Source organism: Peromyscus leucopus, chromosome 2 (assembly GCF_004664715.2).
Source record: "Peromyscus leucopus breed LL Stock chromosome 2, UCI_PerLeu_2.1, whole genome shotgun sequence".
Classification (NCBI taxonomy): Eukaryota; Metazoa; Chordata; class Mammalia; order Rodentia; family Cricetidae; genus Peromyscus; species Peromyscus leucopus.
Window position 1 is genome coordinate 90367189 of NC_051064.1, and position 25329 is coordinate 90392517.

Here is a 25329-nt window from a genome sequence, read left to right on the forward strand (position 1 = left end):
TAAGCAGCTGCTTCATTTTGGTGGGCTGTATTTTATTCGGATGACTCAGTTATCTACTAAAGCAGCCCACACAGGATTCACACACAGGGATGTGAGAAAGTCAAAAACACATTAGTGCTTCTCCCTCTGCACACAGGAAACCATGCTGCCACGGCATCAGCACGGAGCTGGCACTTCACCAACCAGGGAGGAGGATGCTGCCAATGTACAGAAGAGCCTTATCTTAATGGCCAGAACGCTGAGGAAATGTGCAGAGGTCATTCAGGAGCACACTTGACGGCTGTGGCTGGCTGTGGTCCTGAGGGGCCTGGAGGAAGGTGTGTGTCAAGTGCACCCACACCACACCACACCACACCACACCACACCACGGTTCGCCGTTCCAGGAAGGGAGGGCCGGACGAACAAATGTCAAGCACACTCCAGTCAGCTGTCTGCCTTCCTCACGGCAAACCCTCTTCTCTAATTCCAGTGTTAGCATTTGTAACCCGCGGAGGTAGGGAGCACCCCAATACCTGCAGGAGACACCGATTAGGAGAATCAGGGTGATCAGAGAGTCAAGGGCAGTCAGCGCCCACTGATGCAATCACAACATGATAGCATGAGTCTCCCACTCCACCCCCTGCCAACTCTGCACCCCTGCCCCCCCCCAGCAGAAAGCACTTCCTGCAAGTTTGTGCAGGGCTCCGTGGAAAGTCTAGGGTCACATGTCAGTCAATCATGTGCTCTAACGTCTGAGGGGCGAGTCTGTCCCTGAGCACTATCACTATGAGTAAATATGCATTAGTGACTTAATGACACTGCCAGCCCAGGAGGGTGGAAAGTACAACGTAGGCTTGGGAGGTAGACCTGTCTGGGTGTGGACCTTGCTTCTACCCTTGACCTCAAGCAAGCCTAGCCCCTTTAGTCTTCCACTTCCTCATGCTATGACAGGAATCGCAACCCCCTCCCAGAAGTCCTGTAAGGATTTTGGTGACACAATACATAGAGGACAGGCCTGACTCAAAACAGGGTCCACCAATACAGCCGCAGGGGCTATCCATCCTCAGAAAGGAGATCAGCCAGCTGACTCCTGAAGACAGAGCTAGAAGCCCTCACCATACTTAACTCTTTTTCATACCCAAGACTCTAAGCCTCTGCCAGAAAGGAGGAGAATGATCAGACGAGGGTAGATTTGCAGCAAAGAGAGACTCCCGAATGCTAACCACCAGCTCTCTGTCCTTCTCAAATGCCTTCGCCTCACAGTCTCTCACATGCCTTCCCTTCTCATAGAGTTGACTTCCCAGCATGGAAAGCAGAGCTCCTGGGCACAGACTCACAGGACCTCAGCGCCCCAGGGAGCAGTGTGACCTTGGCCAACATACACAACCTTTGAGGATCCAGCCACAAGAGTAAAGCAGAGGCTGGCCCAGAACCACCTCTGGGTGCAGTCATCTGCCCACCAGACATGCAGACAAACCTCAGTGAGGACTAGCTACTGTGATGCACCCACATGGAGCACTGGGCTTCTGGAGTGTGGAGTATCAGATCAGTGCCACCAACCTAGTCCTCCACAGCCAAGGAAGCCGCTCACAGAGAGATTCTGTGGAATTTTCAACAAGCCCAGGAAAGTGATGAGATCACAAACCAACCACCAGATGTCGCTCTCATGAAAAGATTGGGCTAGTGTGGCTTTCACTTCCATTGCCCACAGAAGAATGTGTTTTTAAAAATGAAAGTTAAAAGGAGATGTTGCAGCTTAAGGGAGAAAAGTTCTAAAGGCAGTACTTTTAATCACTCACACTGGGACACGCCTTTAATCCCAGCACTGGGGAGGCAGAGGTGGGCGGATCTCTGCGAGTTCAAGGACAGCCTGTTCTACACAGTGAGATCCAGGACAACCAGGGCTACACAGAGAAACCCTATGGGGGGAGGGGGAGGCACCTCTAAATTGCCATAACAGAGCACATATAGTGACTCCCCAGGGGAATGAGTATGTGTGAACATAAAATGTGCACTACATTTAGGAGGGGGCGTGATCAAAATCCGTAATGCACATGTATGAAATTGCCAAAGACTACATAAAAGATATTCTAAAAGATGCACACTGCAAAGTACAAAATATAATAAAGGTCATTTGCAAAAGGGAAGTCTTTTACAATTGTATATACTGAATTTATTTAACCTAGATGAGCAAATTATTTCACTTTCATTGTTATTACTTGGCTAATATTTTTATGATTGTAAAATCAACCTTGCAAATCACTTGTTACATCAACACCCCTACCTTCCAGTGCTAACCAATACCTTATCTACCCACGATTCATAGAACAGCTAGGGCCTACTAAGGGGAAAGGGGGCAGGGGAATAATTTTACACAAGAGACCAAGAGCAAGCAGATTGTGTAACTATCATTAACGGAAGTGTTTTTCGATTAAAAGGAACAGAGTTCATACCACAATACTGTTTCTTCAACTTCCTACTATTAAAATATAGCTCAGTGGGTAAAGGTGATCGCTGCCAAGACTGATGAGTTCAGTTCCCAGGCCCCACATGGCAGAGACTCACAGCTGTAATTTGTCCTCCTACCTCCAACTCAGGCCATGGCATGAAGGTGCCCACATGCGCATGCATATACAAACACACACACACACACACACACACACACACACACACACACACACACACACGCTAAATAAATAAATAAAAATATTCATGCCCATGGATCCCTCTGTTAACATACAGTCTTGGGGGGAAAACAGATCACATGATCTTCCGTAGATAAACTATGGTACAATTATTTCACTCAATTCTCTTCAGTTGTTACATAAAAAATAAGAGTGGATCTATTTCTAAGACATATTAAGTGAAAAATTCACAGTCCTCGAAAAGATGCATGGCCTAGTATCCCATTTATATTAATAAGGTACCCTGCAAGTTATGCTAATCAATAATAATCAGTAATAAAAGACACAGCGGGTTCCTTCTGAGGTAAAGAGGAAGATCGTGTTAGCTTCTGAGTGATTTAACACTTTTTAGCAAGAATGCCTGTGTGTCTCTCAACAAAGCAGGAGCAATCTGAGCATCATAAAAAGGGAGACTGTTCCTTTAAGAAGCAGATCCAGCACACCAGGAGAGAGTAAGGCCAGAGACACTCCCACTTACCCTGTTCCGTTTCAAAATCTGGAAACTTTTAAAAAAAAAAAATACTGTGGGGGCCCAGCACCTACATTTATTTACCCCAGGAACTCCTGAGGAATGAGGGATAAGAGACTTAGGTAGAAATAAAGAGGGGAGAGAAACAGAGAAATGCAGGATATCCACCGGCCCAGAACTTTATTCCAAAGGGCTCTTTATAACAATGTCAAGGGGAAACCCAGTCTTGAAAAAACAAAAACAAACAAGCCTTCGACATAGGCCGAGCTTTCATAATTAATAAGAAGACTCTATGTCATTATTTAGGAGCTGGCAGCCCAAAAACCAATCCGATTACACGTTTAGTTCTTACACAGCCCACTTCTGTAAATGAGACCACTTCGTACCACTGCCCAGGTTACCAGGGGTCAGACGACCCAATGGCATGGCCACAGCATTCTTATATCCTGCAGAACAGGCTCCGGGCAAGTCAGGTAGTGCGCCCAGCTGTCCTCTCTCTCCTGCCTTCATTTATCTGGACTTTTTATACCATTATCTTTCATAACATTGACACTCTTTTTCTTCTCTCTTTTCTTTACAGCCTTCATCACTGAAGTTCTCTGACAGATCTCTGTGAGTAGAATAAGGTAGTACTGCACTGCAGAAGGGTTCCATACCTTCTCAGGGTGTTTGATCTGGAACGCCTGCCCCTCCAGTGGTGGTCATTTTAATCACCTAACACAGCCGCCCATTTCTCCACTGTACCGTGACTAGTTTTGCTTGGCAGTTACTTAGAAGTTTACGGTGAGGGTCAGCAAGACAGCGCAGCAAGCCGGATGGTGGTGGCACGCGCCTTTAATCCCAGCACTCGAGAGGCAGAGGCAGGCCGATCTCTGTGAATTCGAGGCCAGCCTGGGCTACAGAGTGAGTTCCTGGACAGCCAGAGTGGTTTACACAGAGAAACCCAGTCTCAAAAAAAAAAAAAAAAAAAAAAAAGGCAGTGCAACAGAAGAGCGCTTGCCCACACACCTGCGGCTCTGAGTTCAGTTCCTGGAGTCCACACAATGAAAGGACAGAGCTGACTCCCACGAGCTTTCTTCTGACTCCCACGCATATACACACAACGACTTAATGGATTGATTAACGTGAGAAAGTTTGCTGGAAGAAGAGCATGTAAGCTCACATCACTGCCTTACTCCTCGCCCAGATGTGCCCCTGGACTCAGCACCTAGGACAGTGCCGTCCTGACCCAGCCCCTGAAGCGAGCATCAACCACCACAGCAGACTCCTGAAGCAATCTAACACTGAACACTGCGTCCAGCCTGTTTCAACCTGCCCCGGTATTCTACCACAGCCAACCCTCCGGCTCCCGACACAGCTGGCCATTGTTCATCTCCCATCCCATGGGATGGACTCAAAGATCCCCACTGTTTTCAATGCTCTACAATATATCTACTGTTCTTAACCACTGTGGTGCTCAAACTGTCCCAAATGTGGTCCAGGTAACTTGTAAATTCTCACAAACGTCCCTCTTGAGAAAATTCTAATGCTTAGTTCTTGCTCGCCGTTAAGAATTCCTATGTCAGAATTCTTAATCTGGGAATCTGAGGTCTACCTGAACTTTCGATTATTTTCCCAACTGTCCACCGTACACTGCGGTACCGAGCCAGACTCCTCTCTCCTCTCTGGCACACCGATGTAGATCCCCAGAGGACTTTTGACAGTGGGTTTGGTCTGCTGCCGTCTGAGGTTGACTTCGTCACAAGCCATTAGTTAATCTCTCAACTCCTCTAAATGCCTGCATGTGGATTAGGTTCCACCTGCTAAAATACGCCTGCACATACAGGGCAGGCACAAACCTGTAATCCCAGACTCGGGGGGGGGGGGGGGGGGTGCTAGGGGAAGGAGAACCTGAGTGTCTAGGCTAGCCAGGGCTGAAGTGTGAAAACACAAGACAAAACACAGGTTCCTTCTTTCTGACAGGATACACTGGCCATCTAGAGGACGGGGCCATCTTGCTCCCCTTGCTTTTCCTGCTGTCCAGCAGAGGTGAGAACAGGCTATGTCAACAGCAGTGTCTGGGCTCTAGCTCACTGTACTAGAGTGAGTACTAGTGTACTCTAGCTCACTGTAAAGTGCCATAAAGGCACTCCAGTCATGGATTTTGTCTTAAATGTCCCCAGAGGTTCACATGTTGCAGGCTCGGTCCTTGATGATAGTGTTGCTAATATAAAGTACTACTGGGCTGTGGTGGAGCCTGTAAGAGGTGGAGCCTGGTGGAGGAAAGTTACATCATAGGGAGCATTCCTTGGTAGGTGATGTTGGGACCTGCCTGCCCCCCCCCTTCCTGGTCACCCTGAGATCAGCAGCTCAGTCCACCACATCTCCCCACTAGAATGTTCCGCCTTGCCTGGGGCCCAAAAAGCAATGGAGCTAGCTAGCTGGCCTGGGATTGAAACCAAAGTAAACATTTCCTCCTTTAACAGTTCATGCAGCTATCTTGTCCCAGTAACAGAAAGCTAACGAACACAGCCCCAAAATCTAAGCCCAAAGCACCAGGTCTTCCCTATGTGGGTCATCTCTAGCTAGGACTAGGATGACTCATGAACAGGAGCCTAGATCAAACACTCTTGGAGCCTTTCCAAGTACTTCATTTCCTCCTTTAACTGCCTACAGCAACCGCTGTTTCCTGCAGTGAAAATTAGACAGAAGAGACAGATTACAAAAGGATATAAACAAACAAGATCGTGCAGATAATGACCACAGCTAAGAGAGAACAGAAATGCTGTGCAGAAAAGACCTAGCTGATGTGAAGCTAGGAACCAAGCAAAGCCTCTGCCTGAGTTAGGGTCATCACTGCTGTGATGAAAAACTGTAGCACCAATCTTAAAAGTCTTATAACAAAAAACCCAGAGCGGATATTGGGGTGAAAGCTGAAAGATCAGAACAGCCAGCCACTAGCTTAACTCTACCAAATCCTCAGCCTCAAGACAGTGAGTTCCTGTTTCCTCACGCTTTACATACCTTTCCGTGTCCTGCCATATGACTTCCTGGGATTAAAGGCGTGTGTCACCACTGCCTGGTTCTGTTTCTCTTATGTAGCCCAGTGCAGCCTTGAATTCACAGAGATCCAGACAGATCTCTGCCTCCCCAGTGATAGGATTGAAGGTGTGTGCCACCACTGCCTGACCTCTATGTCTAATTTAGAGGCTGGCTCTGTCCTCGGATCCCTAGGCAAGCTTTATTGGGGTACACAATATATCGCCACAAAACACCATCACCAAAAGGCAAGCTGGAGAGGAAAGGTTTACTTGTTTTATACTTCTACATCATAGTCCATCATTGAAGGAAGCCAGGACAGGAACTCACACAGAGCAAGAGCTGCTGCAGAGGCCATGGAGGGCTGCTGCTTACTGGCTTGCTCCCCATGGCTTCCTTACTCAGCTTGCTTTTTTTCATAGAACCCAGGGCCACTAGGCCAAGGTTGGCCCTACTCAAATGAAGTGGGCCTTCCATCACTAATTAAGAAAATACCAAGCCGGGGTGGCACACGCCTTTAATCCCAGCACTTGGGAAGCAGAGGCAGGTGGATCTCTGTGAGTTCGAGGCCAGCCTGGTCTACAAAGCGAGATCCAGGACAGGCACCAAAACTAACTACACAGAGAAACCCTGTCTCAAAAAAAAAAAAAAAAAAAAAAAAAAAAAAAAAAAAACGAAGAGAGAGAGAGAGAGAGAAGAGAGAGAGAGAGAGAGAGAGAGAGAGAGAGGAATTTCCTACAGCCTTGTCTACAGTCCGATCTTATGGAAACATTTCCTCACTCAGGCTCTCTCCTCTCTGATGACTCTAGCTTGTGTCATGTTGACATTAAACTAGCCAGCACAGCCTCTTTGGAAATCTGACCTCTGTGGTAAGGATGGAAAGTTCAGGAATGGTCATGGCTGAGTCAGCCTGGCCAGGCAGCCTCACACAAGAGCAGTGTGGTAGGGAATAGCGTGGCGGCACATCCCAGAACCTGAATGGGAGGGAGCTGGGCTGTCGGAGGAAAAGAGGCAGAGGGGGGCAGCAGACAGGCGGAGGAAGGAGACTAGGACTATTCTGGTCGCAAGGAGCACGGTTTTCTTCTAATGACTACAGACAGCCATCAAGTCTGTACACTGGGAGGAAACAGGTCATCAGTGTCTGAAAATGACAGGTGGGGACACCCAGGAGAGCAGATCACAGAGGGCAAAGAAGAGGCAAAGATACCAGCAGGGGCTCGCCCAAGCGTGCGGCCATGTGAGAGCGTGGTCCAGGACTGAGGAGGAGTGGGAATGAGGGCAAAGAGGAGCAGCGCGCAGTCACGATACAGCCTGATGGCGCAGAAAGGGTAAACGGAGAGGCGGGGAGGGAGGATGCCCGCCAGGCGCCCCTCGGGTAGGTGGTGCTACCTGAACCCATTTGTTTGCTCCAGAAGATCAGAGAAGGATGACAGGTTCCCAAGGCCTCAGTTGAAGGCAAGGGCTCTGTGGTCTTCAGCACATGAGCAAGGGCTCTTTAACTTCCAAATCCACATCTAACCCACTGCCGTGTGATAAACAGACGAATCCTCACGGGGACTGGGCTTGTGTACTTTCAGATGGCAGGCTTCTCCAATTTTCTCTACTGACCACCCCTTTTTGCCCAAGAAATTTTTATGTAACACCAGATATACAGGCATACAAAATAATAAATCAAACACTGATTGATAATAAATCATAAAAAAAAAACCCCGCTTAAAGACAACTCTTTTTTTTTAAGATTTATTTATTATGTATACAGGCCAGAAGAGGGCGCCAGATCCCATTACAGATGGTTGTGAGCCACCATGTGGTTGCTGGGAATTGAACTCAGGACCTCTGGAAGAGCAGCCAGTGCTCTTAACCACTGAGCCATCTCTCCAGCCCTTAAAGACAACTCTTTAGCTTACATCTAATTTTATTATTAACTAAAGACAAAGGGGCTGGAGAGATGGCTCAGTGGTTAAGAGAACCTGTTGCTCTTGCAGAGGACCCAAGTTCAATACCCAGCACCCACATGGTTTAACATCTTTAACTCCAGTTCCAGGATCTGATGCTCTTCTGAACCAGGCATACATGATGCATAGACATACATTCAAATAAAACACTTATACACATAAAAAATATTTTAAAAAGCATACAAAAAAGGAAAGAAAGATGAAAGCAAAGTTGCATACTAATGAAAAGGATGTGCTTATTTTTCTATAAAGAATTAAGTCTTGGCTGAATATTTGATACTGTAGGATACTGAACATCTTCAGCATTTTTCAGAGTTGAATATTTTGATTTTATAACAGTCAATGCTAAGAACACCACATAAATATACAGTATAAAACAACAAAAATGTGTTTAGGCCATCTCAGAAATATTTGGAAATTCTGTCCTAATTCCAAACCAAAATTCATTAAACATGTTTTAATGAAACTCAAGCCAGTAACTCATATATCAATCCTTTTTTGTTGTTGTTGTTTGTTTGTTTTGTTTTTTGAGGCAGGGTTTCTCTGTGTAGCTTTGGAGCCTGTCCTAGAACTCACTCTGTAGCCCAGGCTGGCCTCAAACTCACAGAGATCTGCCTGCTTCTGCTTCCCGAGTGCTGGGATTAAAGGTGTGAGCCACCACCGCCCGGCTCACTAAGTAATTTTATTGTTTGAGAATTTTTAACCTACGTATGTGTTTTAGTCAAACCCATTTGTCATTCTATCCCTTCCAATCCCTCGACTGTCCCACTACTACTTTTATTTCCCAATTTAATGTGCTCTTTTTTCCCCCCAGTCCAGAAAGTATCTGTTTATTTTTCAATCTCAGACTGGAACAGTTAACTAGCACATGTCTGTCACCACTTTGGCACTTCTGAAGTATGTATTTTACAGACTGACCCTAAATGTCTTTGTTGGCACTTGGTTCAGACTGTAGACTTGGCCAGAATTACTAGACGGTCTATTTGTTGGTGGTTGTATCTGAGGTTTGTCCAGATGCACTTCATTTTGATCATTGGTTAGGTTGTCTTTTTGTTTCTCCCCTACTCTTTACTCAGTAGTTTTCCTTTTTTCATTAATTTGTAGGAAGATGCTTTGAAATCCTCAAGCATTCTCTTCCTAGTATTATCAATTCTTAAACTCAGACATCCTAATAAATACAACCCAAAGCAAACTATCTTCATGTTTGGGCTGAAGAATGATGGGAGGAAATGGTAAAGTCTATTTTCCATGATTCTACCTTGAAAAGTCATGAGAAATAGTCCATGTGTGTGACTGATAGGAAATAAGCAAGTGGCTGGATATCTGAATGGTCAAGCAAAGTCTCCAGGGCTAAAGCACAGTCACGCTCATTCATGAATGTTCCACACCTCCCCAAGGAGGCAGACTGCGAACCCCACCTCATTTAGCTCTGAGTTAGGAAACTGGCTCAGGGCTTCTTTCCCTTGCTTCCCTGGCTTGAGCTATGTCATGTGACAAAACACTTACAAACCAACTGAGGAAGGAAAGGGCTTGTTTAGCTTAGAGTGTATAGTCCCATCACTGAAAGAAGTCATAGCAAGAGCTGAAGCAGAGACCATGGAGGGGTGCTGGTCACTGGCTTGCTCAGCCTGCTTTCTTATACAACTCAGAACCACCTGCCCAGGGATGGCACTACCCACAGTGGGCTGGACCCTCCCATTTCAATCATTAATCAAGAAAGATTAATGTTAATCAAAAACTTGCTTTGTAAACCAGGCTGGCCTTGAACTCAGAAAGATCCACCTGCCTCTGCCTCCTGAGTGCTGGGATTAAAGGCATTCACCGCTACCACCCAGCTTTACACATTATTTAGTTTGTTTGTTTGTTTGTTTGGTTTGTTTTGTTTTGTTTTGTTTTGTTTTGTTTTGTTTTGTTTGGTGGCATTTTCTTAATTGAAGTTTGCTTTCCAGGTGACCGTAACTGGTATCAAAGTGACTAAAATTAACCAGCATAAGCCAGTTCTTCGAAAGGACTTTTTGTTTGGTTTGGTTTTTCTAGACAGGGTTTCTATGTGCAGCTTTGGAGCCTGTCCTGGATCTTGGTCTATAGACCAGGCTGTCCTAAAAATTAAAGAGATCCACCTGCCTCTGCCTCCTGGGTGCTGGGATTAAAGGCAAGCGGTGCAGCTACAATGCCACCACCCCATCCACCCACCCACGCACCCCAGGCTCAAAAGGACTTTTACCTACTGTTTGGATCTAAAAGCAAAAATCTTTCCTACTCAAAGTACATTTTAACATTACTATCAACAAATGAATATGCAAGGCCAACACAGTCGACGTGGCAGACGGCAGTACTGGAAACAACACTGCTAACTATCGCACTCAATGAAATCCTTACCATATGAACGCAATTATAAGAAGCAAGATCAATGCCTAGTTACTACTACCCAGGAGTGCAGTCAAGTATGTGACTATGCCAGACACCGACTGACAGAGTAGCTAGCACACAGCAACCTGAGATGAGCACTAGGGCTCCCTATGGTCTGATGAGAACACCAGAGGACCCGAAGAGCAGAAGCAAAGGCCTGGGATCACTCAGCCAACAGCAGAATCCCACCCATGTTCTTTCCTCCTTTCCTTGCTTGAAACGGGACAAATCTGAAATCCAGACGATTCTGTTTGACTCTCTGTCCTCCTTGACACTAGCTGCCAGGACAGTCCAGCTTTCTAAACAGGCCAGGGCTTAAAAGTGTGAGCGTTAGTGTTTCCTTCCAAGTGAAATCTAAACATGCTGGCTAAGCAGCAGCTGCCTCAGGGAATGAACTAGAACTAGAAAATTAGAGGGGGACAATATCCTCATCACCTACATGTCTGTCTTCTTGCAAACACAACACATTTGTACTGCAGTAACTCATGAAGCCCTCACGCATCCTGGTGATGTCACAGTATCTGTGCTGGCCCAACCTGATCCAAATGCACCCCAGATCTCCAGTCTGCTTTGTTCTCTGCATACAGAACAGTTTCAATATACCTGGGATTTTTAATTTTTCTAATCATTTTAAGCGTTAAAAATGAACTGAGATAAGAAGAAATGGGGGTACAGAAATGCTAAGTGGAATCGAGGTGACAGTTACACAACTCTAAATTTACTGAAAGACAAAACCCTGAACACATACAAAAGGAGTGAGCCACAGCGCGCTTGCCCAGCATGACTGAGAAGTCAGATTAGATTCCTAGCACTGTGTGGAGGGGGGGAAGGAGTAAACTTTATGATGTGTAAATCACAGTTCAATAAAGCTAGATGGCTGGCCACTTTGCTGGCTTGCTTGCTTGCTGGTTTGTTCTCAAGCCAGGGTCTCATGTAAGCCAAGCTGTCCTTGAACTGTCTATGTAGCTGAGGAGGACTGTCAACTCTTGATCCTCCATCTCTGCTCCTGAAGTGCAGAGTAAAGGCATGCCTGGGAAACCGGAAGCAGGGTGGGAATGTCTGTACTGAGATGACGCAAGTGGTCATGAGGTGTTAGGGTTTGGATGTGAAATGTCTCCCACAGTCTGGCTGCCGAGCATTAGAAGTGTTTGGATCTTAACGCGTATCAGTGGGTTAATCCTTTACGGGGTCTCATGAAGAAGACATTACCTGGAGGTGGTGAAGACCAGAAGGAAGGACCTAGTTAGAGGAAGTAGTTGTCTGGAAGCTAGCTCCTGTCTAGACCCTCTTATTACCTTTTCTCTGCACATTTTCCCACAGCCATAACGTGCTGCCTCCCTAGAGGCCCAGAGACCCAAAGCCACATGACAGAGAATGGGCCCTCTCCAACAGTGAGCTAAAGCAAACCCTCCCTGAAGCTGTCTGTCAGGCATTTTCGTCACAGCAACAGAAAAGTCTGACTCAGGAGGGCAATTCTCTCCCCTGGCAGAGAGGACACACCCTGCTGTTCTTCTATGGGGAAGAAAGGCCCCAGTTCCTGCTGAACCCCAGGACACATCCCATCCTGGTTGGATGCCACAACAAAGAGGCCAAGGGGAGACTTACTTCTTCTCTTCTGAGGCAGCCAGGACTGCTGAACAGCTGGAGAGCCAGCAGAGGAAGCTGTGGGAGTGCTAGCAGCTGCAGGGCTTGACCCTGATCAAAGACTTGACTAGCCTGTGTGGACACTGCAGAGGAAACGGGTGGGAGTGAGGCAGGACCACACTTGGGGCAAGAGACAAGGAGCAATAAGACTCTGAAACAGCTAATGCAAAAAGACCACGTGAGCAACCCAAGTACCTAGGACTCACCCCAGACCTGCTGAGTAAGAATCAATGGTGAGAGCCAGGCAGTGGTGCACACGCCTTTAATCCCAGGACTCAGGAGACAGAGGCAGGAGGATCTCTGTGAGTTTGAGGCCAACTGGTCTACAAAGTGAGTCCCAGGACAGCCAGGACTGTTACACAAAGAAACCCTGTCTCAAAAACAAAACAAAAACCTACTGATGTGAAAACTCAGGGATAGCCATCTTAACAAGCCCCCTGCCCCCCAGCAAGGAGCTTTTTGTGCAGATTCAAGTGTGGGAACCACTGGGCCACTGTGAGGAAATGACCATGCTTTACCTCAGAGGCAACAAGAAGCCCAGACAAAACTTTAAAAGGCAAGGTGAGAATGGACTTGGTGCATTGCTTTGGGGCAGAGCAAGAATCCAGAATGCCCTCCAGTGCCCAGGAGTCCTTACATGTCACTTCCTTTACCCTTTCACCTTATACTGTAACTACCACTGACTAAGATGCTCCTCCAGAGTCCACACACTGGACTGGACTGTATTCTTGACTGTAACTGCCTTGAGAGGTAGGAACTTGAGGAAGTGATTACAACATGAGGACTGTGGTGATCTGAATGAGAATGGCCCCCATAGACTCATGTTTGAATGCTTGGTCCCCAGTTAGTGGAAATCTTTGGGAAGGATTAGGAGGTGTGGCCTTGTTGGAGGAAGTCTATCATTGGGGGTGGGCTTTGGGGTTTCAAAAGCCCATGCCTGGCCCAGTCTGTCTGTCTGTCTGTCTGTCTCCCGCTCTCCCTCTCTCCCTCCACCTGCTGCCTACAGATCAGGATGTAAACTCCCCATTACTGCACCCATGCCATGCCTTGTCTACTTCCCACCATGATGATCAAGGACTGTAGCTGGAGTTTTCCTGTGTCCGCCTGACTCCTGCAGCCACTCAGACCCAAGCAAACACACAGAGACTTATATTATTTATAAACTGTATGGCCGTGGCAGGCTTTTTGCTATCTAGTTCTTATATCATAAATTAACCCATTTCTATTAATCTACAAGTTGCCACATGGCTTGTGGTTTACCAGTACTTTTACATCTTGCTTCCTCTGTGTCTGGCTGGTGACTCCTGACTCAGCCTTCCTGTTCCCAGAATTCTCTTCTCTGCTTGTCCAGCCTATACTATACTTCCTGCCTGGCTACTGGCCAATCAGCGTTTTATTTATCAACCAAATCAGAGCAACACATTCACAGCATACAGAGCAATATCCACAACAATGGACTAACCCTCTAAACCTATAGGTAAGCCTGTAACATGAAATCTAATAGGTCTCTTAATTTAAAAAAAAAAAACAAAACTCAGAGCCTGATAATGGGGTCAATGCTGAAAGATCAGAGACAAAGCAACAAGCCACAGCTACTTCTCACCTTGCCAACTCCACACATCCTCTGACTGAATGTCTCTGAGTCCTTAGCCAAAGAGGGTCCAGGTGAAAAGAAAGGTTTAGTACCTGTCTCCTCATGCCTTTTATACCTTTCTCCGCCCAGCCATATCATGTGTGCTTCCCAAATACCGGTAGCAAAGGTGTGTGCCACCACTGCCTGGCTGTTTCTCCCCTAGACTAAATCAATCTCATGTAGTCCAGGGTGGCTTTGAACTCACAGAGATCCAGACGGATCTCTGCCTCCTGAGTGCAAGGATTAAAGGTCTATGCCACCACTGCCTGGCATCTATATTTAATCTAGTGGCTTGTTCTGTTCTCTGATCTTCAGGCAAATTTTATTAGGGTACACACACACACACACATATATCTCACTATACAATATATAAATATATCAATATACAAATATATCACTACACAAGCCCCCAATTAAATGATGCTTCCCTTTAGAAGTTGCCTTGGTCATGGTGTCTCTTTCCAGCAATGGAACACTAAGACAAGGACAAAATCCTCACAAATGGATTAATATCAATTACTGTGGGTGAGGGTTGCTTACTGGTAGAATGGGTTAGTAACTGTAAGCGTGGGTTATTAGTCTGAGAAGATGGTTTAGTTGGTAGAATGCTTGCCTTGCACATAAGAGGCCCTGAGTTCAATCCTATGAACTGTTTTTAAAATGTGGGGGAACTGGGTTACTGGTTCACATGAGTTCACTCTTTCTTTTCCTGCATGATGCCATCAGTCATGCTAAGACGCAGCAAGAAGGTCCTCACCAGATGTAGCATCCCAACCTTGAATCTCAGACTCTCTAGAACTGTAAGAATTGAATCTCTTGGTCTCCAGGGGTTACCATCTCAATAACAGCAGGAAGCAGTAACCACACATAAACATGCCTCCCTACATCCTCATCCCTTACAAAGGGGCTGCATGAAAACCCTGTAAGAACACTGACATCTACCACTGGAAAGAAGGGCTACACAACACAACATCCAGAGCCACCGGAGGTTATCGCCACCTTCCACCTGCGTGTGAGTGGAAGAGCAGATGCCCACTGGCATGGCACTCCCCTGCTGATAATCGCTAACACTGTTCAGTGGTGGACAGAGTTAGAACAGATGGCCCTTTGAGTTCACTCTTCTCCCTTAGAAAAGTGTAAGGACTGTAAATCTACACCATTTATCCAGCTGGAGTTCTGGGAATTAGTAATAGGAAACTGCATTGTCCCAAGGGAACCCTCAGTGAGGTATGCGGCTCGTGCAGGGGCTGGAGAACAATGCCTGACAACTGCTCTTGCTGATGGCACCAGGAGCCAGCCTGTGGGCCAGCACTGATGTCCAGCACTACAGCTCTGCTTAGACCTTCCGCCTTCGCAGCTAGGAGGCAGGCTGAAGTGTCTTTTCCTTAAGATGAAGAAACTGGGAGATGAAGTACCTTGCCCAAGGCTGCATAAGAAGCAGGGATTCAAACCCACTTCCACCCAACTCTAGATCTGCTCACACCACTTGATAAGATGTGTCAAACAGACTAGTTTTTCCTCGGTTCTGGAATCTAAGTAATAAGGAAGTAAGCAAATGTAATCATAGGCTCTACAACATATATAAATAAACTATATCCCTAGAAATCACCCAGGTCAAGGGCCAGCAAACTAAAAGGACCTAGGAGTACTTAGGTAGTGCGTACCATATGACCTTTGACCCAACTGCTCAAGTGTGGTGCAAAAGCAGCCCCAGGCGGCATTTAAACAAATGGCTATGGTTGCATTCCCATAAAATTTTACTTACAAAAATAGGTGGCACATCTGTGTTAGGCCTTCCTCGGGAGCGCCCAGGCCCCTGGCCTAGAGGAAAGGACACTGAATTTAGAGTTAACCTTCTCTGCCTCCAATAGTTGGGTGACCTTGTACCCATCACTTCCTTTCCGTTTCTGAGATGCACAAAGGCTCCTGGACACACGTGATTCTCCTGCCTCAGCCTTTAGGGTCGCTGGGACTACAGATGTGTGCTACTGTGTGGGCAAAAGCTCTTTTTTGACAATGAGGACCACCTCCCTCTCCTGGGAAGTCCTTCGGGGTTTCTGTTTTTCAAACAGTAAGCAGCAAGGACGACCCTGCCGTGCCTTCACTTTCACTTTCCGGTCTCAATCCCATTTCCCAGGGACAGCAGTGAGCAAGGACCCGGGCAGGGCCGGGCAGGGCAGGCAGGGCCGGGCATGTCTGAGGAATTACACAGGCTGTCTCATCACCTGAGTCTCAGTCTCTGGGACAGAGCCCACAGGAGTCCCCACCGCCACGGCAGCAGGGTCAGCCAAAGCTTCTCCTTTCCTCCCACTCTGTCTCAAGGCTGTGAGCACCCAGGAAACTACCCTCAGATTCGCACATCACAGGCAAAGCGAGGATGACTAGGAAAGAATGGCAGCCCCCCGGAGGAAGATGGGGAGACCCGATTTCAAAGCCCTTTCCCAGAAGCCCATCGACCATTTCATGCTAAACAGTCCACCAGATGCTCACTGACTGTGACTGTGCTCTGCGGGCCTCTATGTGAGGAGGGCTGCCTTCTGAGGGCATGGAGCAGCAGCTGGGCTCTGGGCCTGGGTCCCCTGGGTCAGACCTTGAGTACATGACTGAACTTCCCGACACTCTCCACTCTCTCGGATGAAACCTTCAGACTCCACAGAGTGTCACTACAATGCCTGCTTGCTCTTTCCTGGCACCTGTAAGGTGCTGCTACCACTGCCCACTCATCGTTCAGGGATCTTATAGTCTTCGGGTAATATTTTGGTACAGGAAAACATACTGTAATAATGCTGTAGACAGCTGACAGTATCTACATGAGTATTGACTCAAAACCAGCTTAAGAAGTCCCATACAGCCGGGTGGTGGTGACACACGCCTTGAATCTCAGCACTCCGAGGCAGAGGCAGTCTGGTCTATAGAGCAAGTTCCAGGACACCCAGGGCTACACAGAGAAACCCTGCCTTGAAAAAAACAAAAACAAAAACAAAAATAAAAAACACCCCATATACCCCGCCCCCCTCCCCAGAAAAAAAGTAAAAAGAGAAACAACCCTCAGACACAGATCTCCCCAAAGGGGGGCAGGGAGATCACACATCTCCCCACAGGGGGGCAGGGGGAAAGGGGGAGGGTAAGGACGGAGAAATGACAACAAAAACCTGGCTAAGCTACTGCAAGGCCTATCAGCACCTGGCCAAACACAGTCTCAGCCTTGACCTCAGTTCTCCGGTGGCCTCTGCCACAGCCGCACCACCTACAGCATGGCTGACACCACACCTCTCCTCCTGCTCTCAGCTCCACACTGGCTACTGAAATTCCACCTCGGAAACCCTGTTCAAAATGCCGCCTTCTGGGTGACTGATGTCAAAACTGGAAAGGATTGACAGACGCGCGCATTTCAAACTGCTTGCTCCCATTAAGAACCAAGGCCCACGGGATTAAGGGATGGGCTCTAAGTCACTGCGCTGCCCTTCACCAGGGTCTCAGTCTGGAACCCAAGTCTTGGGCTCCTTTCCCTCCGGAGCAGGACACACCTTGAAAACCACACCCTGCTGACCATCCAGACTGAAGTCCCTTGACACCACATCCTGCCTACGGTAACTGTAACTGAGAACTTCAACCTTCTCCCGCAGAGGTGCCCTCATCCATGTCCCCAGTGCCTGCTGCCGTCCCTCCCGTGGTTCTCAGCACCCCATACTCACCCCCAGAGCCCCACCTAGGGAGAAGAAACTTTCACATCCCTAGCACTTCCCACCCAAGACAGACTGCACCATTTGTTAGTCGCCATAAGATCCAACCTACACAATGTATCATTTACTGAAGTAGTATTTTTAAATATGCAGGCCCCATACAAGTGTCGGCATAATATGATCAAAGCCAAGGTACTTGTCCACAGACCACAGCAAGAAAGAGTCCCTTCAGAGAGGTGTGATGACCTCACCAACATGGCTGCCTGACCACCATGGTACAGAGAGCCAGGGAATTAGGAGGGAGCCCAGACTCACTGGGCCCAGGGATGGAAAAGGAGTGGACAACGGGGGGGGGGGGGGGGGGTGTCCTCTCCTGCTCCTCCCTGCCTAAGCCTCCCAAGTGTGGCAGTGAACATGAAGTGACTCTGGGAGACTCCACTCGAGACTGACTACCGGGCAACAGAGGGACAGGGACAGGGACTGTCCGTAGACTGCAAGATGGAAACCAGGCGTCTCACGGGATTCACAGTATCCGATTCCTGCTGCAGACCGTTAGCAACAGACCCGTGACACAGAACTAAGAGGGCAAAAGCCACCTGGAAGAACTGGCACCTGCCCACAGAAGCACAATTGTGCACCAACTTGAAAGGAGGGAAGTGGGAACCCACGTCTGCGGAGGGGCGGGGAACACCAGGCAAAGGTCTGCCGAGGAAGTAGTGCTCCGGGACTGGCTAGGACCCCAAAAGACATTCAACACCCAGCATCTCACCCAAACGGCGGCGGCGGCCTGTTAACCTGAGCTGGACTGAGGGTACCTGACGCTGTGTTCCTTCCACTCACCGGCATTAAGTTTACAAACAACCTTTTATCATAAGCCCGGGATCCCCCAAGACACTTGCCCCCTACCCTGCCTAGGCACCCATCCCACAGGAACGGGAATGAGTCCTTCTGCTTATATCCCACCACCTCCACCCAGCCTGAGTTTGCACAGGAACCAGAATTACCACTGCATGCTCCTGCTCCCACACCTCTGCCCCGAGCCAAATCCTCCTCCTCCCTCTCCCTGATCAGGCCCTACAATCCAGCCTCTCCTCTCCAACCCCACACCTCCGTTCGACTTCAGGCCTCATCTCAACTCATGCCGACTGGGGAAACAGCCCCCTGCCGCCAACCCCACAGCCAGAACTTCCTGAGGCTGGAGAGAAAGACAGAAATGTATGGCGCCATGGGAAGGGATGGCGCCTTCCCTTGAGTGTGATCGAAGCCTGTGGCTGGCTGAGAACCAACAACTCCTCACAGTCAGCACTGGTTTCAGGCCTTTCTCCTTCCACAGCTGTACCCTTGACATTTTCTAGAAATCTCACCAGTCACTCTATTTATTATAATACTACTTTTAAAAGTGTGTTGCCAGACATGGTGGCATGTGCCACTAATTCCTGGCCAGCCTGGTCTACAGAGCAAGTTCCAAGCTAGCCAAGGCTACATAGGGAGGCCTTGTCTCATAAAAAGAAAAGACGTGTGTCAAACGCCTGCTGTAACCCTAGCAGCTCCTGGGTTTACCTTACCAGACTACAATTCTACCCAAGGCATTTCCAGAGATACCCCATAATCTCATTTATAAAAACAGGAGGGGCTTCTTGGGATCTCTTGAGAAGTAGCTTGAGGAGCTCTTTCTCTTAATTAATACATTGTTTCAACTCCTCTCTAAGAAGTCATACCCATGCTATCCTTCCCTGAGCATCCATCGTTCTATTTTTAATAAACCTAACTCTGCTTCATACTGGTTCATCCTAAAATCCTTTTCTATGTCAAAGCCAAGAATCCTGAGTTTGCCTGAGTTAAGATCTCTTAAAGATTAATGGAGCCCTCAGCCCGCTGCTAGGGAGTATATGGAGCTACTAACAACACTGCCTGATTAAAAACCTTTGGCATCCACTATTTGGGAGACAGAAGCCAGGCTCCTTAGCATGTCATTGTAGATAGTGCCTCATGGGATCTGAGCCTGCCTTTGCTGTGTCTCCTTCGAATCCAGTCCACACCAACTCCCACCCCAGCCTAGCTCTCCACCAGGGTCCTGATTAGCCCCAATACACCTCTTCTTGAACCATAAACCAGTCCCCAAGCGAGGGTGGCCAGCACTCCGTTCCCACCTCTGGGGCTGCTCTAAGTACTGAATGCACCCTCGGTCTTACTGCACTTGCTCTGGAGCCTGCCTTATGGAATCCTTCTACCTGAATCCCACCCTGACCCACAGGCATACTGGTGACTTGGGCAACTAACCATCATTTACTAAGCCACGTCCTCTTCTAGGACCAGTAACTACCTCCTTCAAGTGTGGATTTCCGGCATCATTCTAAGAAAATTGTGGCTATCAGTTTCACTAAAACGTCACCGGCTGAGCACAGACAGAGACACAAGCCTGTCACCCGGGTACCTGGAAGGCAGAGGCAGTTTGTGGGAGTTTGAGGCCAGCCTCATCCATAAGGTCAAGTCTCCAGGCCAGTCAGAACTACATAGCAAGACTCCTCCATCTTTAGAAAAACAAAAACAAAGCTCTAAGCCTCCAAGAGAGGATTTTCTCGATCAGAATCAAATCTTAAAAATCAGACCAGGAAATCAGGCTGGACGTTCATGGCTGCTCTCCTAGCTACTTAGGAGGCTGGGACAAGGGGATCACTAAGACCTAAGAGGTTAAGAGTAACCTGAGGCACACAGTGAGAACCACACCCCTTAGGAACAGGCCATGGAAAGCTCCCATAAGCCATTTCTTCACATGATTCAGCTTCTCCACTTCTTTCCATTATCACTTCCCTACGTAGCCTTTTTAGGTGCCTTCCTAGTTGTACCCTCCCATGAAATTTTAATAACACGCTCTGCGTTGTATGATGTAAGGTAACACAAATGAAAAAAAAAGATAATACATATGGCTTAATTTCCTTACTCAACAATGGGCTCAGAATGACTAATTAAAACTGTAAACATCAAATCCAAAATTTAGCTCTATTAATAACCTAATAGTTGTATTTACCAAATCACTTTTAATTTAAAGTGCAATTTATCAAGTTATACATATGTATACATATATACATATATAAATTTTTCATTCCCATTAAGTGTGTGGTAATAGAAATGTAACCACACTTCTCTTTATAGAATCTAAAAATGCCACTTTAAAAATCAGTTTTCGGGGGCTGGAGAGATGGCTCAGAGGTTAAGAGCACTGACTGCTCTTCCAGAGGTCCTGAGTTCAATTCCCAGCTACCACATGGTGGCTCACAACCATCTGTAATGAGATCTGGTGCCCTCTTCTGGCCTGCAGTCATACATGCTGTATACATAATAAATAAATAAATCTCTCAAAAAAAAAAAAATCAGTTTTCAAGCCAGGCGGTGGTGACGAAGACCTTTAATCCTAGCAGCTGGATGGCAGAGGCAGGTGGATCTCTGTGAGTTCGAGGCCTGTCTGGTCTACAAATCAAGTTCCAAGACAGCCAGAGGTGTTCAGAGAAACCCTGTCTCAGGGGGGGGAAAAAGTTTTCAAAAACAGAATCCACCCAAGGGACACTATAAGAGTTTCTCCACCACTATCATCTCCTTGGCTACTTAGGAAGAAAAAGGATTCCCAAAGTAAAATATTAGCCATGACCTCAAAAGGGGCTTGCGCCTCAAAAAAAAAAAAAAAAAAAAAAAAACTGGACACTAGAACATTTAGATATCCACAGCCCTAACACCTCAGGACCAGGAAACTGAAGGAGCCCTCAGGGGCAAGTGACTTGTCGGTCAAGGTCACCAGTCGTGGACAAGGCCCCTTCTGTCTCATGCACTGCTGTCTCTCCCAATCAGCACCAGCTCCGCACCTGAGATAATCAGATGTTTGCCATTCCAATGAATAAATGGCCCTGGGCAAGTTAATCCCCAAAATACATGCACTTGAGACAGACAAAATGCTTAGTGCTCTCTCAGCTACACCATTTGGTCCCTTTTTTCCCCCAGGAGCATCAGAGCAAAGTGTTCTCAAAGGTACGGACCCCTGGATAAGCTGCTTCCGTTCTGCACATCTGGTGAAACGGAAGGACAGTCTTGTACCCCCAGGGTGCAGTTCTTTAGTCCATTTACAGTCCGGGGCGGTTTACAAGCATCTCAAGAGTACCACCTACAACACCCTAAATGCACATCTCCTTACCCGCCCTAAACGGTTCCCTGGGTTCTTTCACACATGACGTATCTCCCCACCCATGCTGAGACCTAGACAACCAAAACTGAACCTTGTCCTTCTAAGGTACCAAATTTAAGCAGAGTGAATACTCGGTAAAAGACTGGACAAAGTTATGCCAACATACCCATACACCATGAGGGATAAAGGTAGACTTGACATGAACAAAGAGTTTCTTTGTGCCTTGCCCATCACCTGAGACAGACTAATACCTACCATGAAATAGGAGCTTAATAGTCAGTCAACGATATGGCCTGATCAAACCATTATCTCCCCTGCAGTCACGCATTCACTCAACAAACATGTATTCAAGTCTTTGTGCCAGGCTGCTCTGAAACTAATTCCACATGAGCTGAAGCCCTCGTCACCAGCTAGTGAGCTGTTCTCCATTCCTGAGTTTTTTGATTTTTTTTTTTAATTGGCAGTTCACACTGAGTGTCCCCTGTCTCAATTATGCCAAGACAGTCCCAGTTTACAGCTACTGATATGGCTTGCATTTCCCCAACAGTGAGCAGGGGTCAGAAATACCACTCCACGGTTAGGAGAGGTTCTGAGTCTTGTTTGTTTGTTTGTCTGATTTTGTTGTTGTTGTTGTTTTCTTTACTAGGGAAGAAAAAACCCCATGCTAGTGGATGAGGGTGTAATCCAGGCTGGCCTGGAACTCACCATTAGTGATTCTCCTGCCTCAGTCATCTGAGTGCAGAGATTATAGGCCTTTGTCACCAAGCTCAGGATTGTCCCTTCATTTTCAGTACAATTGTACTGTGTGGTGAGGGGCGGGGAAGCAGTTGGAGACAGGCTTGGGAATAAGCAATTGAGACCATTCTGTAGAGAGTCTACAATGCCAAGGGCATGAATATTTAAATGTATACCCAAGAGGGAGCCATAGAAACTTCTAAGGAAATGATAGATGGTCAAAGTACCATAAAGGTGTTATTACCTCGATTACAGAAAAGATCTAGGGCTGTAAAATTAAAAGGGCAGGCAGACAACAGGTCATACCAAAAATACTGCCTAAAGCTATAAATAAGTCGTCACAGAAGAAAGTAGTAACAAATAAGCTATCTCACTGTTTGCCTTGTGTGTAGTTAGAAGGTCCCCCAACACATCCATGCCTTTGGACAAGCGCTAGTTCCTTGGTATGTGGTCTTGGACCCTCACTGCAAAGCAGGTAATAAGGCAGCTTTGGCTGGCCTTAACTACCAGTAACATTTTTTGATCAGCTCTTAAGGCCAACATTTAAAGCACAGTGTTTATTCGTTACCAGGATCCTCTGGCAGTCAAGACAGAATCCTAATTCGTCTCCTCCAAATCATCCACCTATTGCATCATTTGAAACCAAAGCCTTCTCGGGCCACGACTTGTAAAATTCAAGTCAGGTAAAATGGCAGCGGCGGCGGCGGCGGCGGCAGGAGCCTGACCCTCAACTCCGAGAGCGCGCTCCCCGCTGCAGCCGAGTGCCGAAGGAAGCGCTCGAATCAACAGGTCGGGCGCCCCCGCCCGGGAGCGTTCAGACCCCGGCGTCGCGCGAGGACGCGGCGGGTCACTTCGGTAGCCCAGGCAGGCGAGGCCGCCAGCGGCTCTGGACCACAAGGGACGTTCCCCGGCCTCCGAGCTGAGGTTCCGGCCCTCGCCCCCGGGGTGACTAGACAGCCCTGCCCCGCCCGCCCGGAGGACACCCCGCGGAACTTATACGGAAGACCACAGTCGGGTCCAGAACCGCTCCGCAAAAACCCAGAGGCTCCAGGAAGGCTCGGGCCGGCTCCGGGCTGCGCTGCCCGGCCCCGCGGGACGCTCCTCGGCGTGAAGGACAGCCCTGCCCACCCTCCCGGCCAGTCGGGACCCCGCGGGTCTCCGCGTCCTTCCCACGCCCCCTCACCCCCGGGCGCCGGGACCAGCCCGCTCTGCCTGTCTTCGCACCTCATCGGCGTCCAGTTCCACTCGGCTGCCCACGAGCGCCATGTTCCCCTCTGCTGCGGCCGCACACCCACAGGGAACTCAGAACCGACTCTCCCCGGCTCTGGGCTCAGCCCAGCGCGGGTGGAGGCGGAACCGGGGCTGCCCCGGCCCCGCGCGGCCCGGACCGAGCTGTCTCCGCCCCCCCGGCGCCGGGGGCTCCTCGGCGCACCAGTGCCCAAGCGGATGCCGCGCTAACGCCCCGCCCCCCCCGCACGCGGCTCCTTCGAGAGCAGCCAACCAAGGTTCCGTGGGGGCGGAGTCACCCAACAGAGTCAGCGGGCTCCCGGGGGTGTCGGGGAGAAGGATCTCTGGGGTACCCGCCTCCCCGAGAGGGTTAAACCGGAGCCCGGCGCCCGGACTAGAGCGCGCGGGGAGCTGACAACCCAAGGTCGTGGCTGCGCTCCCTCGGTGGCTAGTGGTCCACCTGGCCCTTCGTCTGGCTCCTCCGGTGCGTCTCCTTCGCCCAGAGGGCAGCGCGCCTGGCAGATGCTTCTGGAGGACAGCCACGGGTCACTGGTCACCTAGAGGCATCTGACACATCACATGCCCAAGTCCCTGCGTGGAGAGCATCCTCTTCCAGAGACAGGAACTCGTTTGCCTCTGTGTTTGCAAAGCTAAGGCGTCAGTGTAACTCACAGCCCTGTGAGTCTCCCAACCCGGTCCAGGTGGTTCTTGCTACAGAGTCTCTCACTCGGCCCTTTTGTAAATCCGAATAGATGTGTGTATTTCGTGCTTGAATTATCCACGAGGCTAGGGATGCTGTCTTCTTTTAAGGAAGCATTCCCCAGGACCTCGTGTGCCTTCTCCATTATCTGTTGACTGTTTAGAAACTGATTCCTGCTTCTAACTTGCAAAATGATTGAGCAGTCCCACTGGAAAAGTTAAAGCTATATATTTTAGGGTTGTGGGGGGTCAGTTTTATTTTAAATTCCCCTAAGGGTGTAATTTGATGACAAGTGTTACAAAACACCCCATTCATATAGAGCACCCCCAAAATTTCCTATCCGTATTCTGTGGTGTCCAGTAGACGCCAAACTTCGATCATTATTTTCCCCCTTGTTGTATGCAGTCATTTGCATACGCAGTATCTGGTCTATGAAATACTGTTTGCCAGCCTATAAACGTGAAAGCAGCAAGCCAATTTTATCGGAGTACTAATCATGGGCTGGGACTATGCTGGGGCCCTTGCATGTTTTGTCTCACTTTCTCCAGACCCCTAGGAGGTGGAACACGGATGGGGAAACTGAAACTCAAAGTTGAAGTCACTTTCCTGGGATCAGGCAGCTAAGTAAAACAGCCATGCCGGAATCAGAAAGGCCCGTCTGGCTGCAGCACCTAATTGATAGCAGTCTCTCTGTGCCTACGTCCGACCCTTTTTTTTTTTTTTTTTTTTTTTTTTTGGTTTTGGTTTTGGTTTTTCGAGACAGGGTTTCTCCGTGTAGTTTTTAGTGCCTGTCCTGGATCTCGCTCTGTAGACCAGGCTGGCCTCAAATTTACAGAGATCCTCCCGGCTCTGCCTCCCTTTGTGTTGGGATTAAGGGTGTGCACTACCTCCCGGCTTCCTCTTTTTAATCCCTGTGGTTTCAGTAGACTAGCTGCAGGGAGGCCTATTAACACACATTTCCTGTGAATCACCATGGCATACCATATCCCCATTGATACCAGCTGGATGATGTTACTGCC

At 48.3% G+C, this 25329-nt stretch overlaps 1 protein-coding gene across 1 annotated transcript in view; it reads right to left on the minus strand.

Annotated features, from left to right (window-relative positions):
- Ttc39b (tetratricopeptide repeat domain 39B) overlaps positions 1-23802 on the minus strand; it is a 108848-nt gene extending 85046 nt beyond the window's left edge. The window contains exon 1 of the mRNA XM_028873288.2: positions 23608-23802. Within this exon, the coding sequence (XP_028729121.1) occupies positions 23608-23649 (42 nt within the window). The 5' untranslated portion in view covers positions 23650-23802. The remainder of the gene's footprint in view (positions 1-23607) is intronic.
- Between the last annotated feature and the right edge of the window lie 1527 nt (positions 23803-25329).